Below are 22432 nucleotides of genomic sequence, written 5' to 3'. Positions count from 1 at the left end.
CTCAACTTAGGAGTGGCCAGTTTTGTAATTCGAGAAAGATGAAGAGAGAGAGACCAGGGAAGAGAGGAGCGGCGTGGCTGCCACTGTCTTCTGTGAAGGTTGCAGGAAGGAGGGCGTCAACTTTCCGGGCCCAGCCCAGGCCCAACCCCTTCCATAGAGTAGGGGCTGCAGAAGCAACTCGGCTCCCAAAACTAACTGTGAGGCAGTACACTTTGAATGGAGAGCAAGTCGTGGAGGACTACAACAGTAACATGAGAGTCTTTTGTGCGGTCCTGCTGGGTGTCTTTTTGCCCCTGCTCTGTCTGCCCAGCTCCAGCCATGGAGGTAAGTGCAACAAGTGAAATTAGGCTCAATTGGCTGACCCCCCTATTATGTAAAAAATTAATAAAAGGCACATCTGTGGCTATAGGGTTTCTGGAGTCAACTCACTTGTGGGGATGTCCTATGTAAATGCCTTAATATACAATCAGTAATCAGCTGGGCTGAAGTTGCCCCTGATTGCTTATTTAGGATCAGTTTAATCTAATCTAAATATAATTCCTCCTTCACCCTTCCCACATTTGAGGTAAAAATGTACAAACTTAGTTCACATCAGAGCAAAGTGTGAACATCCCACACAAACAGATACCACACAGTGAGGTTGCATTGAAACTTTCCTGACACCTCTCAGTGCAATGACTGTTTTTCTCTAAACTAGATGCACCGGGGAGTTCTTCTGTAGGTCTGGTGCAGCGCTTTACTTCACACACCGCAGTCCTCCAAGTGCATGTGTGCCAGTTATGTGGGAACAGCGTGTTGGGAGCGGCTGCAGTCAGTGGTTAGGTAGCCGGCTGTCCAGCGAGATGTGTTGAGGTCCTCACCTCAAGCTCTGAAAGGGTCTTTCACAGTCAGCCCAGCGGCCGGGCAGGGGAGGTTCAATTTCACCCACCCAGAAAAGTGAGCTTGAAAGCGGGGGGTAGGGGGCAGGTGGGGGGAGCGCTCTCCCTCCCGTCGCTGCTCCCCATCCCTTCTTGTGCCTTGAATGTGTAGCGTGGTTTGTACAAGGGCTCCACAGTGCTGAGTTTGACTGAATCAACTGCAGCGGAAACGCAACCATTAAAATGCAGTTCCATGAACGTGCTCGCGGGCACCTCTGTGCGTGCGTGCCTGCTCCCGCCAGTCGAGGGGACCGGCAGTTCCGGCGTTCATCCTGAATCTGCTGAGGGAATGAAACGATGCCTTTCAAAAGCTTTCAAAGCTACGAACCCCCATAAGACGTCTATATTGTTCCAGAGGTCTGAATCACCACAGGAAATTGCCTTTCAGTTAATTAGAGTCAATTGGCGAATGGTGAGGAGCCTCATCTGATTGGCAGTGTGCATTTTTTGGGAATGCACTTGATCTAGTTGGAAAACCGCTTGTTACATCATCTCAGTGGCGTAGGATCAAAGCTAAACGGAAGGTTTGCGTTTCCAAGATCCTCTTTCTCATGCAGTGGTTTGCGGTTGCTGTTTCCATGCATTTTATCCATTACAATGAATGCATAAACTAGCCACTCCATGGCAGTCGTATGATTCACTGGGATTATCTTAGAAATGCTTGCGTTGGTTTATAATGACTGTATTTGGAAGTCTAGTTTGGAGAATCATTTCCAACATCTTTGGTGGTCCAGTAAATGTTGTAGTGTAAGCACAGTAGCGTTGGACAGTCGGCACACTGCATTGACATCTATTGGCACCACTTTCTGTGAGCTAATCGCTAAACTGCTGACCTGATGGTGCTAATGCAAATGTTGACCAGATGTTCCACAGTCTGTGATTAGATCTGCACCGTTCGCTCTCATGCGCACACTCTCCTTCCTCTCTCTCTTTCTGGCTCACATTTTGGTCATCTATCTGTCTGCCTCCTTTTCTCTCTCGCTTGAATCACAAGCTGTGAGGAACACCTCACAAACTGCCTGGAATGTCCATCTCCGTCTTGCCTTCTAATCTATATTTACACCGTGTTCCTGTGTCACAGAGAACCCCAGCAACATAGCTCCATGCTCAAACCGGACAGTGTCTCACGTACTTGGTTACTAACGTTTTAATGAGTAACCAGAGATCCAGCCAGGTAAAAAAAGATGCTAGGCAGCTAGGCTGTATATGGGGCTCGGCTAATATTGTAGGAACATGTATAGTAGTTGTTCAGCAACATGGAACGTGTGAGGCACTAGACCAGTGTTTCCCAATCCTGGTCCTGGGGAACCCAAGGGGTGCACATTTTTGTTCTTGCCCTAGCGCTCACACACCTTATTCAGCAAAAACAAAAGCATGCCCCCCTTAGGTTCCCAGGACCAGAATTGACCACTGCACTAGACAATCGTAGTATGTCTTATGAGTGACATAGTGGTCTAAGGGGGTCTTTAGTAACACCAAACTGATCACCACAGTCTAGATTCCAGCTTTGATTGTGCCACTGACTGATGAGGCGCTGCCCGTTGGTCATACAATTTGACCTGGTCGTATCTCGCTCTGATGCATACTAAGCTAACTGAGGTGCCCTCATATGCAGTGAGCATGTTACCTCTTAGCTGGATGACCGTGGAAAAAAGAAGAATGGCATGTTAAGAAAGAGGCCTTGCCATAAACGTTAACTCTCCCAAGTCCATTTGGAGTTGTTGCGATGAGACTATGGATAGGATTGGACAGGATGATATTGTGGAAGAAAGGAAAAACACAAAAACAGAACAACAAAAAATATATATATATATTTGGTGTAATGCTGAATTGGAATTCGCCTTGAAAATCCGCACAGGTGCATCATGGGTACTGATGTAAACACATTTTAGCGATTGGATTACATAGTGTCAATTATGTACTATTGCCTGTAGAGATTACAGCTTATCCGACAACAACAACACATTGTACGACAGCAGAATACTATAGACCCGTCCCTCTAATGATACCACTAAAGTCTGTGGAGGCTTTACGGAAGGACTCGTTCCAGAATGCATTCCTACTCTGAATGGCAAAAGGCTTTGGAGGGGATTTGTATGCATCCCAATACGGTCTGAGAGCTAATATATTTCTCTGTCACCCTCTGCATAGTATGTCGCTATGGTTACCAGGCTAAACAAATATGGATTTGGAGGCTCTGCTTCTTGGAACTTGGAGCCTGTGTGTTCTGTGCAAGTTGGCAGCAGTGTAAACAGGGCTGACTACAAGTGGCCGCAGAGATGAATAAATTCAATATTTACATTAGGAAATCGATCAGATTAGTCGTATTGGGGGCTGATGGATGTGTCCGGCGATCCTGAAGTTCACCCCGTTACTTTAAACAGAGCCCTCAGTGCAATGTTATGTCTAACTGTAAATGCACATTATCTAGAAGCAAACGGCCTCGTAAATCTGATGGTGTATAAATACACTGCAAATCCCACAGGACCTTTGGCCTTTTAAAGTGATTAGATTCCATCTGGATGTACACTGCCTCCTAAAGAGCTCCCTATTCCCTATGTAGTGCACTCGTTTTGTCCAGGGCCCATGCAGCAGTGCACTACAAAGTAAATGTGTGCCATTTGGTACCATTGATTTAATATCTTTAACATGGATAGTTGTACAACATACTTGCATGTATACTTACGTCTGTTCCATGGCGACCCGTTTCTGAGATCATTAAACAACGTTTTTGGTGAAAGTAGTGATGGGATCAACATTCTAAATACGTTCTTGGTCGTGGCTACATCTGCTATACAGCTGTGCACCCCAATGTCCTGAAATCTCAATGTTATCTGAGCTGAGCGCTGGAATTGACACTGGATGGCTGTAACTACTACTGCTACTGCTATGATGTGAACTGTCAGTGCTTTATTTCAGCCTTTGGCCTAAAACACTACGGAAATAAAGGTTTCTTAGCAGAGGGGGCCATTCCATGTTGTAATTTTCAAACTGCAGGAATGACTGAGTGTGTCTTTTGTTATGTTGACCTTTCTGCCTTCGGTTGGTGTCAAAATTCGATTTGAGATTCAAATGTATTTACTTGTTTTATCCCTGTTGGTCCTAATAACTATAACATTACATCGCAACAACTGAAGAACTATAGCTTGGACTGTGATTCACTCAAATCCTTCTTATCACTAGACTGGAAACGGGAAACCAATCCTTGTTATCACTAGATTATGGTAACGGGAAACCAATCCTTGTTATCACTAGACTATGGTAATGGGAAACCAATCCTTGTTGTCACTAGACTATGGTAACGGGAAATCAATCCTTGTTGTCACTAGACTATGGTAACGGGAAACCAATCCTTGTTGTCACTAGACTATGGTAATGGGAAACCAATCCTTGTTATCACTAGATTATGGTAACGGGAAACCAATCCTTGTTATCACTAGATTATGGTAACGAGAAACCAATCCTTGTTATCACTAGACTATGGAAACGGGAAACAATCCTTGTTATCACTAGATTATGGTAACGGGAAACCAATCCTTGTTATCACTAGACTATGGTAATGGGAAACCAATCCTTGTTGTCACTAGACTATGGTAATGGGAACCCAATCCTTGTTTAGTGTTTAGTGTTGTGGCTAATGTCATCTTGACCACATTGTCTAGTCAGATGTCCACAGAAGTCTCGCCTCTATGTGAGTGTCAACGTCAAGCCTCCTAGATGGTATTTACATCAGTGATCTCCGAGGCCTGCCGGGCCCACACACAGACCGTATACGGCCCCGAGAACTTACACAAAAGAGATTCAATAGACAAGGAGGTCTTGCCATTAATCTGAAGTGGGAGGTCAGAGGGCACTTCAGTGTTGCTGTAACCCCTTCCGTGTCGTTCACAGGAAGACTATTTCAGTGTTAAAGAGTTGAGTTAGAGGCAAATTGTGCTTACAGAGTTTACACCAACAGTTGCCTTGGCTGTGTGGGAAGACACATTTGTGTAAGTGCTATCTTCCACCAGAATCAGGATTGCCTTTATTTGCTAAGCATATTAACACATAAACAGAAAATTCTTCAAATCTTTGTAGTATGTAACAGCTTCAGTATAGGTAACTCAACCTATGGACAAAATCTAATATTATGTGTCATATCTTCAGTTAAAGGTTATGCATTCAAATTCAAATTCCCCTGCATTCTGTCACAGTACCAAGCTAACCACCACAGTGTAGCTTTGTGCCTTAAATGTGATGTTCATTGATGTGTACAGATGCATAGGTAGATGGCTTGCCACAATCTTCAAATCTCCCAAATGTGTTGGCTGATGTTGTAATGAGGACCGTAGATACGAAACTAGAAGTTATGAAATTGGGGAGGGGAAAAAAGGCTTGAAAAATTATGTTGTAATGTAAGTAATGTTAAGATGAGATGCCGGAGTGTTAAAATTATAAAGGATTACATTATTTTAGTCAAAAGACGTGTGAAGTGTGAGTAAAGGGTTGCAGTTTTGAGGATAGATCTGGGGTCTGATCGGTTGGTTAGCAACATATCGCTGTTGCTTACACATCCTAATATAGTCAAACTGCTTTAGTGTGAGACTTGTTCTGATTGCCATCACAATCTTTCCTGATTTAAGTTATGCCTAGTTTTAGATCATATTTCTTTATGTTCTGTCAGTTCATACCAGAGACTGACGGAATTTAAAATGGAGCTATAACTGAAAATTTCAGCAATACTTTACTTTACTGTGGAACACATGGGAAATGTCACCCAAAAATCAACCAAATTAGAGACAAACTTGTAGCATCATGAATGATCTTACAAGGGAACGCAAGGGAAAAGTTATCCCCTTAAAATGATCAATCTTTAAAAAAAAAAAACTTTAAAGACGAACTTGTGAGGTTTTGTAATTCAACCCCCCAATGGGACTTTCCTTCTGTTATCACTACAAACACAGGCAGCCTTTGTGGTAGCTTCTATATATACAGTCAATGGGTAGCTCACATGTTTTAATGACTCATTTTCCCGCATCCCAAACTGCACTCTCTTCCTTATTCATATTAGTAGAAGTGCACAATACAGGAAATGGAGTGACATTTGGGATGCAGAAATGAGTCATTAAAACCCTGAGTCATTTTGTAGGAGACACCAGTTTTCTGCTACTGGTCTCTGGGAGTTCCCTCAGGTCCTTAGAGTGAGTCATACACTCATGAGGCATCTGCGGTTGAATCATGGAATAGTGTATCGTACATTTAAGGCCATACATATACCATTTTGGCCAGTAAATCAACGCCCAGTTTAAATTTAAATATTGGCAATTCACAATTCATTTTTGGTTTCACTAAAGTATTTTAACAGTAATACTTTACTGCACACGTAGAGTTCAATTTCACGTTTAACCCCTGAAAATATCCAATGTAGTGTGCATGCTAATTGGTTAAGAATGCTAGCTGCCATCCATGTTAAATATGTGGGACAAACAGGCTATTTGGCCAGGTAGATTTTTTTGGTATGTCTGGCTGGATGAAAACCATTTGGCATTTGCACGTCTTAGTTGAGGATTTTGAGGCAAAATATTTGCTATATCATGTTAGCCTCCTATTTACATTGCTATTATCTTGACAGGGAGTAGGTAGAGTGAATACCGAGACCAGGGGAAACAAAAGTTTGTTTCTCATATTGTAGCTGATAAATTCCAGTAGGTTAATTGTGTGGCATTTAACCAGCACCAATTAACTATGGGAGGTCGGCAAATATGTAAATTGGGAAAATTACTTTTAAATTGATATTTGAATCATGTCTGTGTTGCTCAATAGAAAATGTTAATTATTGCTTTGGTGTCTTATCGTCTGTGTTAGTAATGATGTAACTCTTTGTAACGTTTGGCAAATAAAATTCCCTCACAATATCTCACAACTAGAGAGCATTTCGACACGGCCCTTCTTTCCAGCATCCCAACCCAGAAAATAAAACATGATTGTCTGTTGGTGCATGAAATTACTCCATGTCTTCAGTTGACCTTATTATGCCGTTTAAATATCTTTCATGACTGATTCAACATGGCTTTAGCAGGCAGACGACATAGTGCAACTCTTCACAGTGTGCTGACATTGTCCCAATGAAATCTTCAGACCCTTAAGTGTTTCTGGGTAGTTTGAAGCCCATCGATCTCGTCAGAGTCTGCTCCCTCCAGAATAAAATAAAGGGGTTGCTACTGGGGTAGCTGGAATCTGCAAAGGCAGTTGAAAGACCTGAATAGATTTCATAAGATAAATATAGTTGGGAGCGGCCCACCCGTCACACAGCGCATTGCTTCACATGTTGCTGAAGATGGGGGGGGGGGTGTGAAAGGGGCAGCTTGGGAGCTCAGGGGACGGGAGGGGTGCAAAGTGGTGGTTCACACTCATTCCAGTGTTCCAGGCCAGAGACATGTCGTCATTCCCCAATCACGAAAGCTCAAAATAGGCAAAGGAAATGGTTTCGTCCCATGGATCTAATTCTGACTGACTGCAACCTCTTCTTCAGTAGCTGTGAATGCGTCTGCCCCAGGGCTGAAGACATTGGACAGATGGAAGGGGGTGGGGGGCGTTCTGGTGCATGCCAGAAGACCAAGCCTCTGAGCTGATGATAGCCAAAGCTAATACGGTTTGGTCTTTACTGTGCTTTTTATTTGCAGCACTTCATATCATATTGGCTTAACACGCCTCACAAAGCAAACATAGACCAAGCATATGTGCAGAAACATTCCTTAGTCCTTGCATTACGTTTTGTACTTAAAACATTAGGCATGTTATGTTTTTATATAACAGTAAAATATTAACTATAATCTCAGTTAGATAATCAGTTTTGGCAAAAAAGAAACTCACAAAGACAAGTCATCGACCAGATGAACAGAAAAACACTGCAAGGACAGCTGGCCAGAATTTTGCTCTGTAGTCATTTGTGCATTTGCTTTCCCAATGCTGAGGTTATTTGTCATGGAGCCCAGAAGATTAAGAATTAGATTTTGCTCCCATAACCACAACACCAGTGAATCAGTTCACATACTGTGCAAGACAAAACATTTGAAAGAAAACCAAATATACTTATCGCATTTTAAATATCAGCTAAAGCACGGAAAGGATGTTTATATTGTTTTGCTGCCTACCACGGATCTATCACCTATTCTGTGACATCATAAAACAAGTGTACCCTTACATTCCATATTTCCATGAATAAATCCTGCACACTGTATTAGTTACAGGCCTGTCCTTGATTACGTGAACTCCAGTGTGTGCTTGTGTCTGTGACCCAAAAGACATTCTATATCCTACTCTACTTCTAAACTGTTAGAAGTTGTAATGGCTTGACAAACACCTGGACTTTCAGATCCTTTTATTTTGAATACAGCATTGACTATGTTGAAAACTATTGCACTATTCAATGAATAGGACAACATTTACGACTACCCTCAGTCTAATTCACCACCCGTGAGGTGTGAAAATTGGAGGGCCAGTCTAGGAAAACAAATGAATCCCCCTTTTTTTAATGCTCCCAGTCTCGTAAACACACATACATTTGTTAGAGAAATAAAGACAGACACTGTTATTGCATTTACTCCCTCTCTCAGTATAAGAGAAAATACACTAACGTAAAATAATTTAGAGGGAATAGAGAAACCTTGGCATGCAGTTACAGTTGACAATAGAAAAATTCCTGCAGACTCATGGCAATTTTATGTTACTATTCAACCTGATTTATTCCACTTCCAAAATAAAGGTGAATGATGCATTTTCTCTATTCAACAGACTGTGTATGTCAAGATTATAAAGCTGTACCTTAAGCTTAGAGCCATCTGCCTCCGTTTGCTGTGCGTCATCAGCTTTCTATGTCTTTGTATTTAGGGCGTTAATATTTTTTTCCTTTCATATTGCAAATGCATCCATAGGAGCGATGCCACAGGTAGCTCTGCCTTTCAGTGCATTTATGTAACGGCCTGTAAAAGTAGTTTAGTAAAGTCACGGGAAGTTAGAAGTTTCAAGTTATACTTTGTAGTCATGCACAATAGTGTACAGTAGCTCATCTTACAATAAATAACTGGCTTGCTCTAAATGCAGGACATGAAAATGTTGGCATATAAAGTGAAGGACTCATTTATGTATGTATTTAAACTGAATTCAGCTGTAAAGCTGTCCTTAGGAAAAACTGTTTTGTAACAGTTAAAATGTTTTGAAAGGTGTCCTAGGGTTGTCCACTGGTCTAAAGCCACCTCCTTTAGTACCAAAAAAATTGGGACACTGCATAAAATGCGAAGAAAAACAAAATGCAATGATGAAATTTAACAAAAAATTTACAAGGACAACATATCAGATGTTGAAACTGAGAAATGTTTCTAGAAATGTTTTGAATTTGATGCCAGCAAAACATCCAGTATGCGGCAGTCCTGTGGGCGAAAATGCCTTGTTGATGCTAGAGGTCAGAGGAGAATGGGCCGACTGATTCAAGCTGATAGAACTTTGACTGAAATAACCACTCGTTACAACCAAGGTATGCAGCAAAGCATTTGTGAAGCCACAACACGCACAACATTGAGGCGGATGGGCTACAACAGCAGAAGACCCCACCGGGTACCACTCATCTCCACTAAAAATTGGAAAAAGAGGCTACAATTTGCACGAGCTCACCAAAATTGGACAGTTGAAGACTGGAAGAATGTTGCCTGGTCTGATGAGTCTCGATTTCTGTTGAGACATTCAGATGGTAGAGTCAGAATTTGGCGTAAACAGAATGAGAACATTGATCCATCATGCCTTGTTACCACTGTGTAGGCTGATGGTGGTGGTGTAATGGTGTGGGGGATGTTTTCTTGGTACACTTTAGGCCCCTTAGTGCCAATGGGGCATCGTTTAAATGCCACGGTCTACCTGAGCATTGTTTCTGACCATGTCCATCCCTTTATGACCACCATGTACCCATCCTCTGATGGCTACTTCCAGCAGGATAATGCACCAGGTCACAAAGCTCGAATCATTTCAAATTGGTTTCTTGAACATGACAATGAGTTCACTGTTCTGAAATGGCCCCCACAGTCATAGATGTGCAAGTCACCCATGCCATGTGTACCAATGCACCTCCATACCATCATGGATGCTGGCTTTTGAACTGTGTGCTGAAGCCAGATGGTCTCTCTCCTCTTTAGTCTGGAGGACACAGTGTCTATGATTCCCAAAAATAATTTCAGATTTGGATTTGTCAGACCACAGGACAGTTTTCCACTCCATCTCAAATGAGCTCGGGCCCAGAAAAGGCAGCAGTGTTTCTGGATCTTGTTTATATATGATTTCTTCTTTCCATGGTAGAGTTTTAACTTGCATTTGTGGATGCAGCAATGTACTGTGTTCACAGACAATGGTTTTCAGGAAGTGTTCCTGAGCCCATACATTGATTTCCACTACAGAATTGTGTGTGTTTTTAATGCAGTGCCGCCTGAGTGCCCAAAGTTCACGGCCATCCAATATTGGTTTTTAGCCTTGTCCCTTGCATACATTGATTTCTCTGGATTATCAGAATCTTTTAATGAGTATTTGCCCACATAGTCTTTCACAGAGTGGTGAACCCCTCCCTTTCTTTAATTCTGAAAGACTCATCCTCTCTGGAATATAATACCCAATCATGTTCCTGACCTAATTAGTTGTGTGATTTGTACCAGGTTTAGTTAAACTTTTCCAGTGTTTTGTTGCCTCTGTCCCAACGTTTTTGAAATGTGTTGCTGGTATCAAATTCAAAGTGGGCATATATTTTTTCAAGAAGCAATAAAATGTCAACATTTGATATGTTGTCTATGTAGTATTTTCTATTGAATATAGGGTATAAATGATCTGCACATTGCATACAGTTTTTATTAACATTTATGCAGCGTCCCAACTTTTTGCAAAATGGGGTTGTAATAAGGTAATAGTCAAGTTGGACTGTGGCACACATTCTTCATGTTATGACAGTTGCCTTTTTGAAAAACACCCAAAATAAATCGCGATGTACTGTATCTGGTACGTGTAGTTTACTGTTCCAAAGAACTTTACTCCAAACACATTTCTAGCTGTCGCCTCTTTAATGTAGAACATACACATAACCTTCATGGCAGTACAAAATTCTAGCTGTCGCCTCTTTAATGTAGAACATACACATGACATTCATGGCAGTACAACATTCTAGCTGTCGCCTCCTTAATGTAGAACATACACATGACATTCATGGCAGTACAACATTCTAGCTGTCGCCTCTTTAATGTAGAACATACACATAACCTTCATGGCAGTACAACATTCTAGCTGTCGCCTCCTTAATGTAGAACATACACATGACCTCTATGGCAGTACAACATTCTAGCTGTCGCCTCCTTAATGTAGAACATACACATGACCTCTATGGCAGTACAACATTCTAGCTGTTGCCTCCTTAATGTAGAACATACACATGACCTCTATGGCAGTACAACATTCTAGCTGTCGCCTCCTTAATGTAGAACATACACATGACCTCTATGGCAGTACAACATTCTAGCTGTTGCCTCCTTAATGTAGAACATACACATGACCTCTATGGCAGTACAACATTCTAGCTGTTGCCTCCTTAATGTAGAACATACACATGACCTCTATGGCAGTACAACATTCTAGCTGTTGCCTCCTTAATGTAGAACATACACATGACCTCTATGGCAGTACAAAATTCGAGCTGTCGCCTCCTTAATGTAGTACATACACACAACCTTCATGGCAGTACAACATTCTAGGCATAAATCCTGCAGCAGCCTGCCATCTGGATGAAACTTGAAGACAGACAAGGAGGAAGAGCCCAAATCTTAATCAAGCCAAAGCATTCTTTCAAATAATGCGCTGAAACCGTTTTGTATTTTTTTTCATCCAAGATTTAGTTTTTAATGCATTTTTTTATGGATTCTCCTAGCACAATGTAATGTCCCAGATGTTTTTCAAGAGCAACTTACACTTCTGAAATTCAAAGATAAAGTGAGATCTGTGCAGCCCTTATTTTAAAGGAACTTGTTTTTATATTCCAGTGGTCTCACAGAAAAGTGTGCTTTATTGGAATGAATGTTCAGGGTTTTTTTACCTGCCATCTGTCTTCATGTAAACTATAGTTAGCATTCCAGAGACATTCTGCGGTTACAATTGGATACAACTTGAGAACCGATACTGGGAGAGCTGTGTTCAAATGACAAATGAAGGAATCAAGCCAACTACTGAGCACTAACATTTTACTTATGGTGCATCTTCTCTGTATTTTGGATTCCTGAGGAGAATTAATGGTTGAACCAACAAATAGTTGTAGATTTTATGTGTTTAAACCTTCCTTTAAGGCAGGATTCAGACCAACCATTTTAGTCTTTAGCGGCATACCTTTTTAATATTCCAAAAGGTTTACCACCAATCCAAGCAAATGTGTCTACACATTTAAAGTCCATTTACTTTGGAGCCCAGAACATTCTTTCCAAAAGATGGCCATTTTCCAAACCATATAGTTCTAAACCTTATAGCATAGGAATGGATATGTGATTCCTAGATTCACCGATCAAGATGATGACTTTATCTGTGCTAGAAAGACTGGCTTGATCCACTTCAAGACAAGCCATAACATATTCCTACTGATGGTGTCTGTAGTTTACCCATTCATCACTTCAGCATCTGACTGTTCAAGAATTTGGCAACAGAAAGTTGTCCAGGAATCTGACTCTGTTTTTAGAGCTAGGGGATTAGAGAATATGGGAGAGGATGTTCTGATAAAGCTTGCTTGAGGTTTTATGAATGAACAAGTAATTACGGTAAGCTCACCTCAGATTTCATAGAGGCATATACATTGATAAAATATTAGAATATTTGAAAAAACTGTTTGGAGTGTTTGGAGCACATCTTTGAGGGAAATACCTTACCATCCGCAAAAGTAAAAACTTTCCCTCTGACACCCATTACAACCACATGTTTAATTACGGTTACAATTATGAAATCACATTAGATTAATAATTAATTTGGTTGACACTTTAGTTGCATGCCTTCATTTGAAGGTGCCTGCTATCAAAATTACTTGATTAAATTACAGTGCTTTAACGACTATTATTCAGAATTATCTAGTTATTCATTTCTGTTGATGTTATCGACATATAGTACATAGCACATGTGAGTGCCATCTGGTTTATGAATGTCATTTGGCAAAATTCAGAAAAATAACTGTAATGACCAAATAAACACATCCATTATAAATATTCCAGTGGAATTTGTCTGGGATGTTGATTGATGGTCACAGATGATATACAGCTATCGAGAAGTTTGAAAGTGCAGGCTTCACTTGAAGAAACAACAATTTATTATGTATGACATCTACAAGTCGTAGTTCCAGTAGTGACACTTCTAGGAGGAGTGCTTTCTATTACTTAAATATCTTAAAGTAATGAGAAATCCCAGGTATTAACATACAACAGAGTGGCGTTTGAGGATGATAGAGTTAAACATTACGGAGCAACCAACACATTGTGTAAGAAGTGATCAAACATTTCAACAGGAATTTTAATATGAAGTAGACTCAAATACACTTGCGTAAACATTATGTTTCTTAAATTAGTTCCTTCATATCTCCCTGGAGTGGTCGTGTGGTACAGTAAATATCAGATTTGTGTGTGTATGCTAGCTTATTTAAACCAAGCCAGGTCATTTAACCTGACGTCTGCTGTTTTTTCTGCCACGCCAGAAGAATGGTTAAAAATAAAACATGTTATAAAAGTCTCATGAAGTGGTGCTGTTGCAGTGAAAGTACTGTTAGTGACGCTTCTAGAAACTAGAACCAACGCCCCTGAACCTAAAGCCAAGACATTCTGGAAAATGAGTTTTAGCTGAAAGAAGGTTCTATTACCCCTAAATACACCTTTTACACTTTGCCCAATCCCATTACAAAGTAAAAGTCAGTGTTGAAACTGCAGTAAAAGTGCAGTTGCTGCAGTAATCTGTGATGTCTTGGATGCAGTAATTGGAGAAAAACTACGAAGTACCATGCTTTGACTGAAATCGCTAACTTTCGGAACATTTTGTACCCTTTTATTTCATGCTGTCTTTTCCTTTGCTCTGACAGCAGTGTTAGTTGGGCATCAAATGCTCAAGACACAAAGACTCCTTTTACAGTAGTTGCTCTGAAAAATAACAATTATTTTGTTTGTTTGCCTTTCTCATTTCGGGCCAGTTTCCACTATTACACCCCTCTAGTAGGGCCTCTCCCATCCCAGACCGTTAAAAAACCTCTTCCCATGGCTCCAAAACCACCTCAAGGCTTGGCATGGTAGGATCCGGAGGGAGCTGTGCAAAAAAAAGCACACGCATTCCATGTCATCAAGTCTGCACGGCTGCTGAGGCACAGAGTGTGGAGTCAAGCAGGCTCTCCTCCTTCCCTCTTCAAAGCCGTTCTCTACCTCCGTCCTTCCATTCTTCTTGCTAACATTTGTGAGTCTGTGTTTGCCTAGTTTAGCCCAGTATTCCTTAATGAGTTCATCCACTTAATCTGTTAAAATGAGCATGCAGCGAGTGGATGTTTAGGCCCGCTGAGTTGAATATCTAGGGACGAGAGGGAAGGGGGCAGGCTGAGTTTAAGACATGATTTTTCCGTGTGTTTTTTGTACCCCACTGTAGATTATAAAACTAAGAGCTTTCTATCAGGGAAAGCCAACTGCAATTGCTTCTCCCAGCGTGTTCTCCCTTTGACATTTTGTAGTTATGACAGACTCACAGCACATTCTTAAAGGGGCTGTGGATTCCTGGCTACTCTCTGTCTCTCACACAAACACCCACACACAGTAAACAAACACCAGAGTAATGCGTGTACAAACACACAAACACCTGGCTAGTTACTGGCAAGTGGAGCGCATCGCAATGTTTTCCCACTACAGTAAAATCATCTCAGCGTTGTTTGTTTGTGTCAGTGAGCACTGTTAGATCATGTGACACCACAGCCGTCTTTAGTCAGTGTGGGTGGAAATAAGAAACTGCGGTTCCGCCGGAGCGTGTCTGTGGCCCACTGGGTGGGTTCTGTTCTGTCACCCCAGCGGAGGGCTCGGAGTGGGAGGAGCCGGTATGGTGCCGCAGAGATTAGTAGCAAGAGGCACCAGCTCACACACTAAGTGTCACGATCACAGACAGATAGGTTGTGAAACACATTAAGAGCCTAGCACACCGGTTATGGTGTCAAAAGAGTGACACTTAACACGCATTTTATCACCGCATGAGTTATAAAGCTTTACTTTCAAGGCTGTCATAATACATGCTGTGGTGGTGGCGTGGTGCTTACATTACAACAACATTTTCATGGGGAAGTGTGCAAATATTTTCCCTTAAGGCAACTCCAATACCAGTACCCAATGTCTGAGGCCTTTTGTAGTGATCGGTGGACTTCGGCTGGGACAGATATGGCGTGTTTTTTCCCCCTCTCGGTATAGCCTTATATGTCTACTACCACCTCATCGCCATCTAATGTCTCTAAGTGATTGGTGATTTCCCCCTTTTGCTTTATTTTATCAGAGTGAACGCCATCTGAGGGAGTATGAGACCAAACACTCTCGCTTTCACACACTCTAATGTGCATTAACAACAAAAATGAAGATTTTGTGTCTCAATAGGGGACTTATCTTTGCATTTCCACTGATGCCTCACACCTACTTTAGGCTAGCTACCCTTTAGTTGTGCAAAATGCTCATGTGACCTAATGATTGTGATGCAGTGTAACTGAACGATAGTGAATAATTGCTCTCCGGATACCCCACCCAATGAGCTGGATGAAGACTGATGATAGCGGAACTCATTTCTGTGAATCTAAAATACCAATATCATATTTATCTTCCTTAATTGGTTTTAATAGGAACTCATATTCAGCATAATTTTGCTCTTTTGAGAGATGAACAAAGCTCTTTTGTTGATTTGATTAAAACATGTGACTTTCCAATTCTTTATTGGATACAGGGCCGCCAATGTTCACAGATGTTGACTGGATTACACAGCTGTAGTACAGCACAAACTGGGAGAAAGTATATCTGCCCTATTCAAACCAAAATATTAACCATAGAAAAGGCATGGTTTACTTGTTAAATCGATTTTATGGGTTTCAAAATGAGCCACAAAACTTTTGTGTACGACAGTACTGGAGTCATCAAACTGAACAGCCAGCAACATCTTGGATGGATTCCAGTTTGGTTCAACCATCCTCTACCTTCATCCTTGTTTCCTTTGTTGTTCTAGACCCATCAGGATAGGTGCAACACATTTTACAGAAACTGGACTAACAGTGTGATGTACATTTTAGGATACACTCAGTCTCAAGCCTCATTGTGCTACCTTAAAGCTTCCTCCTGACCATCATTCATTCATAAGAGAGAATCAACAAGGGCGTAGTTAGGAATCAAAGAAAGTTCGATGCCAATCAATAATACAAGCCTTTCCTTTAGTCATTCGATGTCCAGCCCAAATCCATAAACAATATCTGATACTGACATAGATGCGTAGGCCTACTTTTCACAGGAGACAACACTTCCTCTGACCTTCCATAATAATTTCAAGATGGGGCTTTTATTCCCAGCACAGCAGAAGTATATAACAAATCCATCCATCCTCATGCACCTATCTAAAATCCACTCTCACTCAAACCCTCATAACAAATTTCCCCGCACACAAGCATATCCCATATGTGCAGAGCAAAGGTTGGCTTCATAAAACAGATGTTTTTCATTATAGGTGAGGGGGAGGATTACCCTGATGTCATCATAAATAATATTAGAAGTTAAATAAATGCTAACTTTTTTCAGGCAAAATGGGCAGTGACTTGGTGCTGAAAAGCTCCTGTGCTTTAAACAATGTGCAGTCTGGGGTCTCCTTGACCTTTTCCTGTACAGTGTTAAATGTGTCCCTATGTCCAAATAAGGTCCAATGCTTCTATCTGCCTCTGAAGATTTGCTTTCACAACACCCATTTCTGGCATTGTATATTAAACACTAAATCAAGAGCATTTGAAATGAAGGGATGTTCTGAAAGAATGTGCGGTAGAACATGGCATGTGTTTAGCTTTAGCTAAATGAAACAAATCCTTTGGTTTTATTGTCAACAATTTGAATGGTTTTAAATTGGTGAAAAACATTAATGTTGGTGCACACAGAGAATATTTTCAAAGTTTAAAAGGGATCCTTGCTTTGAGTGCCAGGAAATCCAATGTTTGCACATTAGAGATAATAGGCATTGCATCAAAGAATCCTCATAAACTTAATGGAGGTATTGAAATCATTTGGAATTAAAACATTGTTTCAGTAGCTTATAAATCGGTTTCTTGAGTAAAGGTACATTGAATTTGCTAGCTAGCTGGTGTTATGGGCTTTTTCTTGTAAGCAAAATTATTTGAATAATGTTGCTGCTCCACCAGAAATAGTATGTTCAGTGTGTGGGTAAATTCAATGGGGAAACCAAGACAAACGCTTCAAAATATGTTTATATTACAACCTCTGTAAGCCACAGTTTATAGCTTACAAGCAATCTACACTATAAGACAACAGCTACAAAGCAGTTGAATAAATTCCTTTCAGTGGTGTGCAGTGGTATTTTGTTGAATTTTGTTTGTTTTTTGTCTACAAGCTACTAGTCTGCTAACCTAACTATGTCTGTTTTTACAATGAACAGCCAGCTAGCTAACATTCAGCACACAGATGAACTTCCATCCTCTCAGGACTGGGTCACAAGAAGAAAGGGAATTGCATTTGAAATAGAAGTACATTCTTTACAAACCTCTCACCGGTTTAAATTCTTTATTAAACATTACTACCGTTTTTGTATTCACAGAGTAGATCAATAAAGTATTCAATGATATTAAATACCAATTTCTTGTACGCCATGGGAAAACTCATCTAATGTTAACTAGTAGCTATTCTGTAACCAAATGTCATCCACACATCATAATGATAAATATGATCAATCTCTGTTAACAAGGCAGTACTGCAATCAACAATACGGGTATTGGTTCGATAAAGGTCAGACTTTCACTAGCCAGAACAGAGGACTGTTTCATACTCCACTGGGAATGGATATTGTCAAGCCTTTCCAAATACAATTTGTCTCAATAACAAAGGAGTGGGGTGGGTGAATAAGGAGACATGTCCAGGAACTAGCAGGAAAGATGTTTCAGATGTTTTGAATGTTTGTAACTGGAAAACCTAAACCCCAGATGTATGATTACAATATTCTCATCTGACTGAGTGATATTCCCATGGGAGGTGTCAGATGTACATGTGTAGACCACGTGGCACATATTCTCATTTTAGAATTTTTTTGCTTACATAGAGGGTAAGCACCAGAGAGAACATCTGCAGATGATTTTGGTTTCTAGTACTGTAGGAGGCCCCCATTCCGGTGTTCTCATTTGTTTTGCTGATGCCTTTTACGATTTCTAGTTCAACGGGGCAACAAAAAAAACAGAAAGGTTTGTCTTTGCAGCTAAAAGATAGTCTACAATGTTGTTATACAACATTTCATTAATGTGGGGTCCTTCCAGCAATATTCTGAGGATTTGTCTGAAAGAGATTGTGTCTGAACCAGGATTTTGGTCATATTGGAATCTCAGAAATGTATTCAATTTAAACAATCAATTTAAATTAAATGAGAATTAGCCACACCCCACAAATTGTATTAAAAGGAAGTATAATGTAATTTGTAGGATTTAAAATCAATTCACAAGATACACTTCACAAATCACTACTTGACTATAATTCCGCATTTAAAATACAACCCAGTTTCCCAAAAAGTTGGGATGCTGTGTAAAATGCAAATAAAACCAGAATGCAATGATGTGCAAATCATGTATCCCTATATCTACTAGAAAATAGTACAAAGACAAAATATAAACTGTTGAAACTGAGACATTTTATTGTTTTTGGAAAAATACATGCCCATTTTGAATTTGTTGCCAGCAATACATTTCAAAACAGTTGGGACAGGGACATGTTTACCATTGTGTTGCGGCACCCCTTCTTTAACAATACTCTGTAAGCGTTTGGGAACTGAGGAGACCAATTGCTGTAGTTTTGAAAGTAAAATGTTTTCCCATTCTTGCTATATTGATATAGGATTTCAGCTGCTCAACAGTTTGGGGTCTCCTTTGTCATATATTTCATTTCATAACACACCAAATATTTTCAATGGGTGACATGTCTGGACTGCTGGCAGGCCAGTTTAACACCTAGACACTTTGGCTATGGAGCCATGCTGTTGGAATACATGTAGAATATTGTTTGGTATTGTCCTGCTGAAATAAGCAAGATATTTTGTCTGGAGGACTGCTTATGTTGCTTCGAAACCTATATACAGCTCTGTAAAAAGAGACCAGTGCATCTGTTTCCTCTCCAAAAAAGTCGAAAAGGAGTTAAAATTAAGAGACCACTGCAAATTGAACGCTTCTGTTCCTCACTTAAAACTTTCCTTTTCAACATTTTTGGAAAGGAAAGAAAAAGGTGCAGTGGTCTCTTAATTTTTTCTGGAGCTGTATGTTGTTCAGCAGTAATGGTGCTTTCACAGAAGTGTAACTCACCCATGTCATGTGCACTAATGCACCCTCATAACATCACGGATGTTGGCTTTTGCACTGACAACAAGCCAGATGGGTCCCTCTCCTCTTCAGCCCGGAGAACAGAGCATCCATGATTCACAAAAATGTTGATTCATCAGACTACAGGACAGTTTTACACTTCACCTAAGTCCATCTTAAATTAGCTCTGGCCCAGAGAACGTGCTTGTGTTTCTGGATGTTGTTTATGTCTGGTTTCTTCTTTGCATGGTAGAGTTTTAACTTGCATTCGTGGATGCTGCGATGCATTGCGTTCACAGACAATGTTTTGGAACCATTGTGATGTCCAGCATCTCCATAATCTGTTTTTAATGCAGTGCTGCCGGAGGGCCCAAAGATCACGGCCATCCAATATTGGTGTTTGCCCTTGTCCCTGGCATACAGAGATTACTCCAGATTGTCTTACCTAATTTGTTGTGTGATATTCCACTAGGTTTAGTCTTTCAGCATTACACAACATTTCCAGTCTTTTGGTGCCTCTGTCCTAGCTTTATTGAAAACATTGCTGGCATCAAATTCAAAGTGAACATGTATTTTCCAAGAAAAAAATTCTCAGTTTAAACATTTGATACATGTCTTGGTACTATTTTCTATTGAATTATAGGGCTTAAATGATTTGCACATCATAGCATTCTGATTCTGTTTTTCTTTACATTTTACACAGCATCCCAACTTATTCGGAAATGGGGTTGTATTCTTTTTTTTTATTGATTCAAGAAAAGTGGGCAATTTGATGTTTTATTTTGGCATTTTTTAATCATGTGAATGCTTTATGTGAGAGTAGAGGGATGGAAGTTTGTTTTTGCCGAAAGCACAGTTGGACCAATTAAAACAAATTTAGCAGCAGTATATGAGCACAAAAGGCAGCAAATTAGACCGCTGGACAACCAGGCGACAAAGGTGGGCAAAATGTGATTTTCGAATGTACCGGTAATGCCATGGCCTCTGCCATGTTTTACCATAGTTTGGTGATGTGGTAAAAGACAGCAGCTAACCAGGTGAAATTTTCAAGGTCTCTTACTTGAATAATTGAATGGCTTAGGGATGTGGGGGGATACTGAGGGTGTACTGGGTAATATTTTAGAAATGAAATGGAGTATGTGAACAGAATAACTATGATCCCTCAGAGGCACATATCTGCCAGGACGTCGTCATCATGACATGCCATCATCTCGAGCTACAGATAGAACACATCCCTGAACGCACGTATGCCCGTATTCCCGGCTGTCGGAGACACGGAATACGAGGAGATGGGCCTACTTTGTTTGAAACGAGCAGATGAGTGTTCCAAATCAACACTTCAGAAAAGCCAGCTTTAAAACAATGTGTCCATTGTGCACGACAGATCGACAGAACTTCAGTATATGGGAGGAGTTATAGAACAGTCGTGTGGTTGCAGTATATCTCCATTTGATATGTAATACGATGCATTAGGTATGCATTTACCTAACTCCCTCACTAATCTTTTCTGCCTGCTGGGAGCGTACTGCATCGGGCACAGTGAATCCTATTAAAAGGAATACCTCATGCACCAAGCACTAAACATGAAGGCAGTTTGTTCTTCAGGAATAGAGGCCATTGAAGTATTAGCTTCTGATGCTTGCTACAGCATAATGTTAATATCGATGAGACACATCAATTGAATTCCATTGAGAATAGTCACCCTTGCTTCTTTCGCAACATGAGTCACTAACCAGACAGAATCCAGACATCTCTTAACTGCTTTCAGGCACAGAGATGCAGCATTGATTTTAGTCAAGTGCTTTGTCAAAAGTCATGGGATAGTTTCGATAGAGCCTCCAGCTGTGTATAAAGGTGACATTCCATCACTTTCTTCACTCAGCGACCCAGTTTCTCAGCAACGTTCATGATCTCCTCTTCGTCTCTCTTCCTTATATTGTGTGCCATCTCTGCACTTAACCAAACCCATATTCATCACAACTTGACAGCAATGTCAATAGTGTTTGCCTGAATTGTGCCGAAAAACATATAGAGCCAAAAGAACGTGGCTATAAATCTTGATAAAGCCATCAAGCTGTCTCTATTGTATGTAAAACCATGCCAGTTGATGTGTGTTTTATGTGACAAATCTGTGCTTGCCATCTGTATGGTAGAGGCTATCTTATTCACACAGGAATCCATACATTGCTTTAATCAATATAATTACACTGTGACAAGATCAAACATATCTCTGGCTCATGATGGATCATTGTTTTGTCAAATTACTGAGGGAGAAAGCCTACAATAACAATGGCATCTGGAGGCCGAAGCAGAGATGTAGAAGAAGCCCACCGCGCCACATTTCAAATTGGAAGCTATGGATCAGTGGATGTACATTATTGAGTCAAAGCTCAAACTCTGTTGCTTCACCTAATATACTGTAGAGTCATTGTCTGATGAGCTCGGTCAGGGCTGACAATGGTGAGTCTACAAGAAAAGTATGTGTTGGAGTCTTAATTCGTTGTGCTCAATGTTTGTCTTGGAAGGCTTATGCTATTTTCATGTGCATTGACTAGCAACAAGCTAACAGCCCAGGATATTGAGCATATTACAAAGAGAGTTGCCTGTGATTAGGAGTGGAAGCCAGTTAACTCAAATGGAATTAAGTGATAGCAATATGAGTCAACTGCAGGCAATGAGGTGCAATTGCTTGTAATTACACTGGTTTAACCACTGGGTAAGCTGTTTGAACAACAGCACATTAAAATTGCCCCACGATTGTTATCATCTAAATGCAAATAAAGGGAATAATAAGCACTCTGCACATGTTTTGCCACATTGTTCACAGACAATAATGATAATTAGAAGTTCATTTTTCATTTTCTTCCCCATTCTTTCTCTTTCTCACTTTCTTGTTTGCTCTGCTTTAACACTTCTCTCTTCCACTCTCTGTATCATTCTC

General features: G+C 40.6%; 1 protein-coding gene across 1 annotated transcript in view; it reads left to right on the top strand.

Moving 5' to 3' along the window:
- Nucleotides 1-211: 211 nt before the first annotated feature.
- The window catches only part of cspg4 (chondroitin sulfate proteoglycan 4), a 69990-nt gene continuing 47769 nt past the window's right edge, over nt 212-22432 (top strand). Inside the window, exon 1 of the mRNA XM_013132881.3 lies at nt 212-324. Coding sequence (XP_012988335.3) covers nt 252-324 — 73 coding nt within the window. The 5' untranslated portion in view covers nt 212-251. The remainder of the gene's footprint in view (nt 325-22432) is intronic.

This window comes from Esox lucius, chromosome 19, assembly GCF_011004845.1.
Source record: "Esox lucius isolate fEsoLuc1 chromosome 19, fEsoLuc1.pri, whole genome shotgun sequence".
NCBI lineage: Eukaryota > Metazoa > Chordata > Actinopteri > Esociformes > Esocidae > Esox > Esox lucius.
The sequence above is the reverse complement of the archived record's forward strand: the minus strand, read 5'-3'. Positions and strand labels throughout refer to the sequence as shown.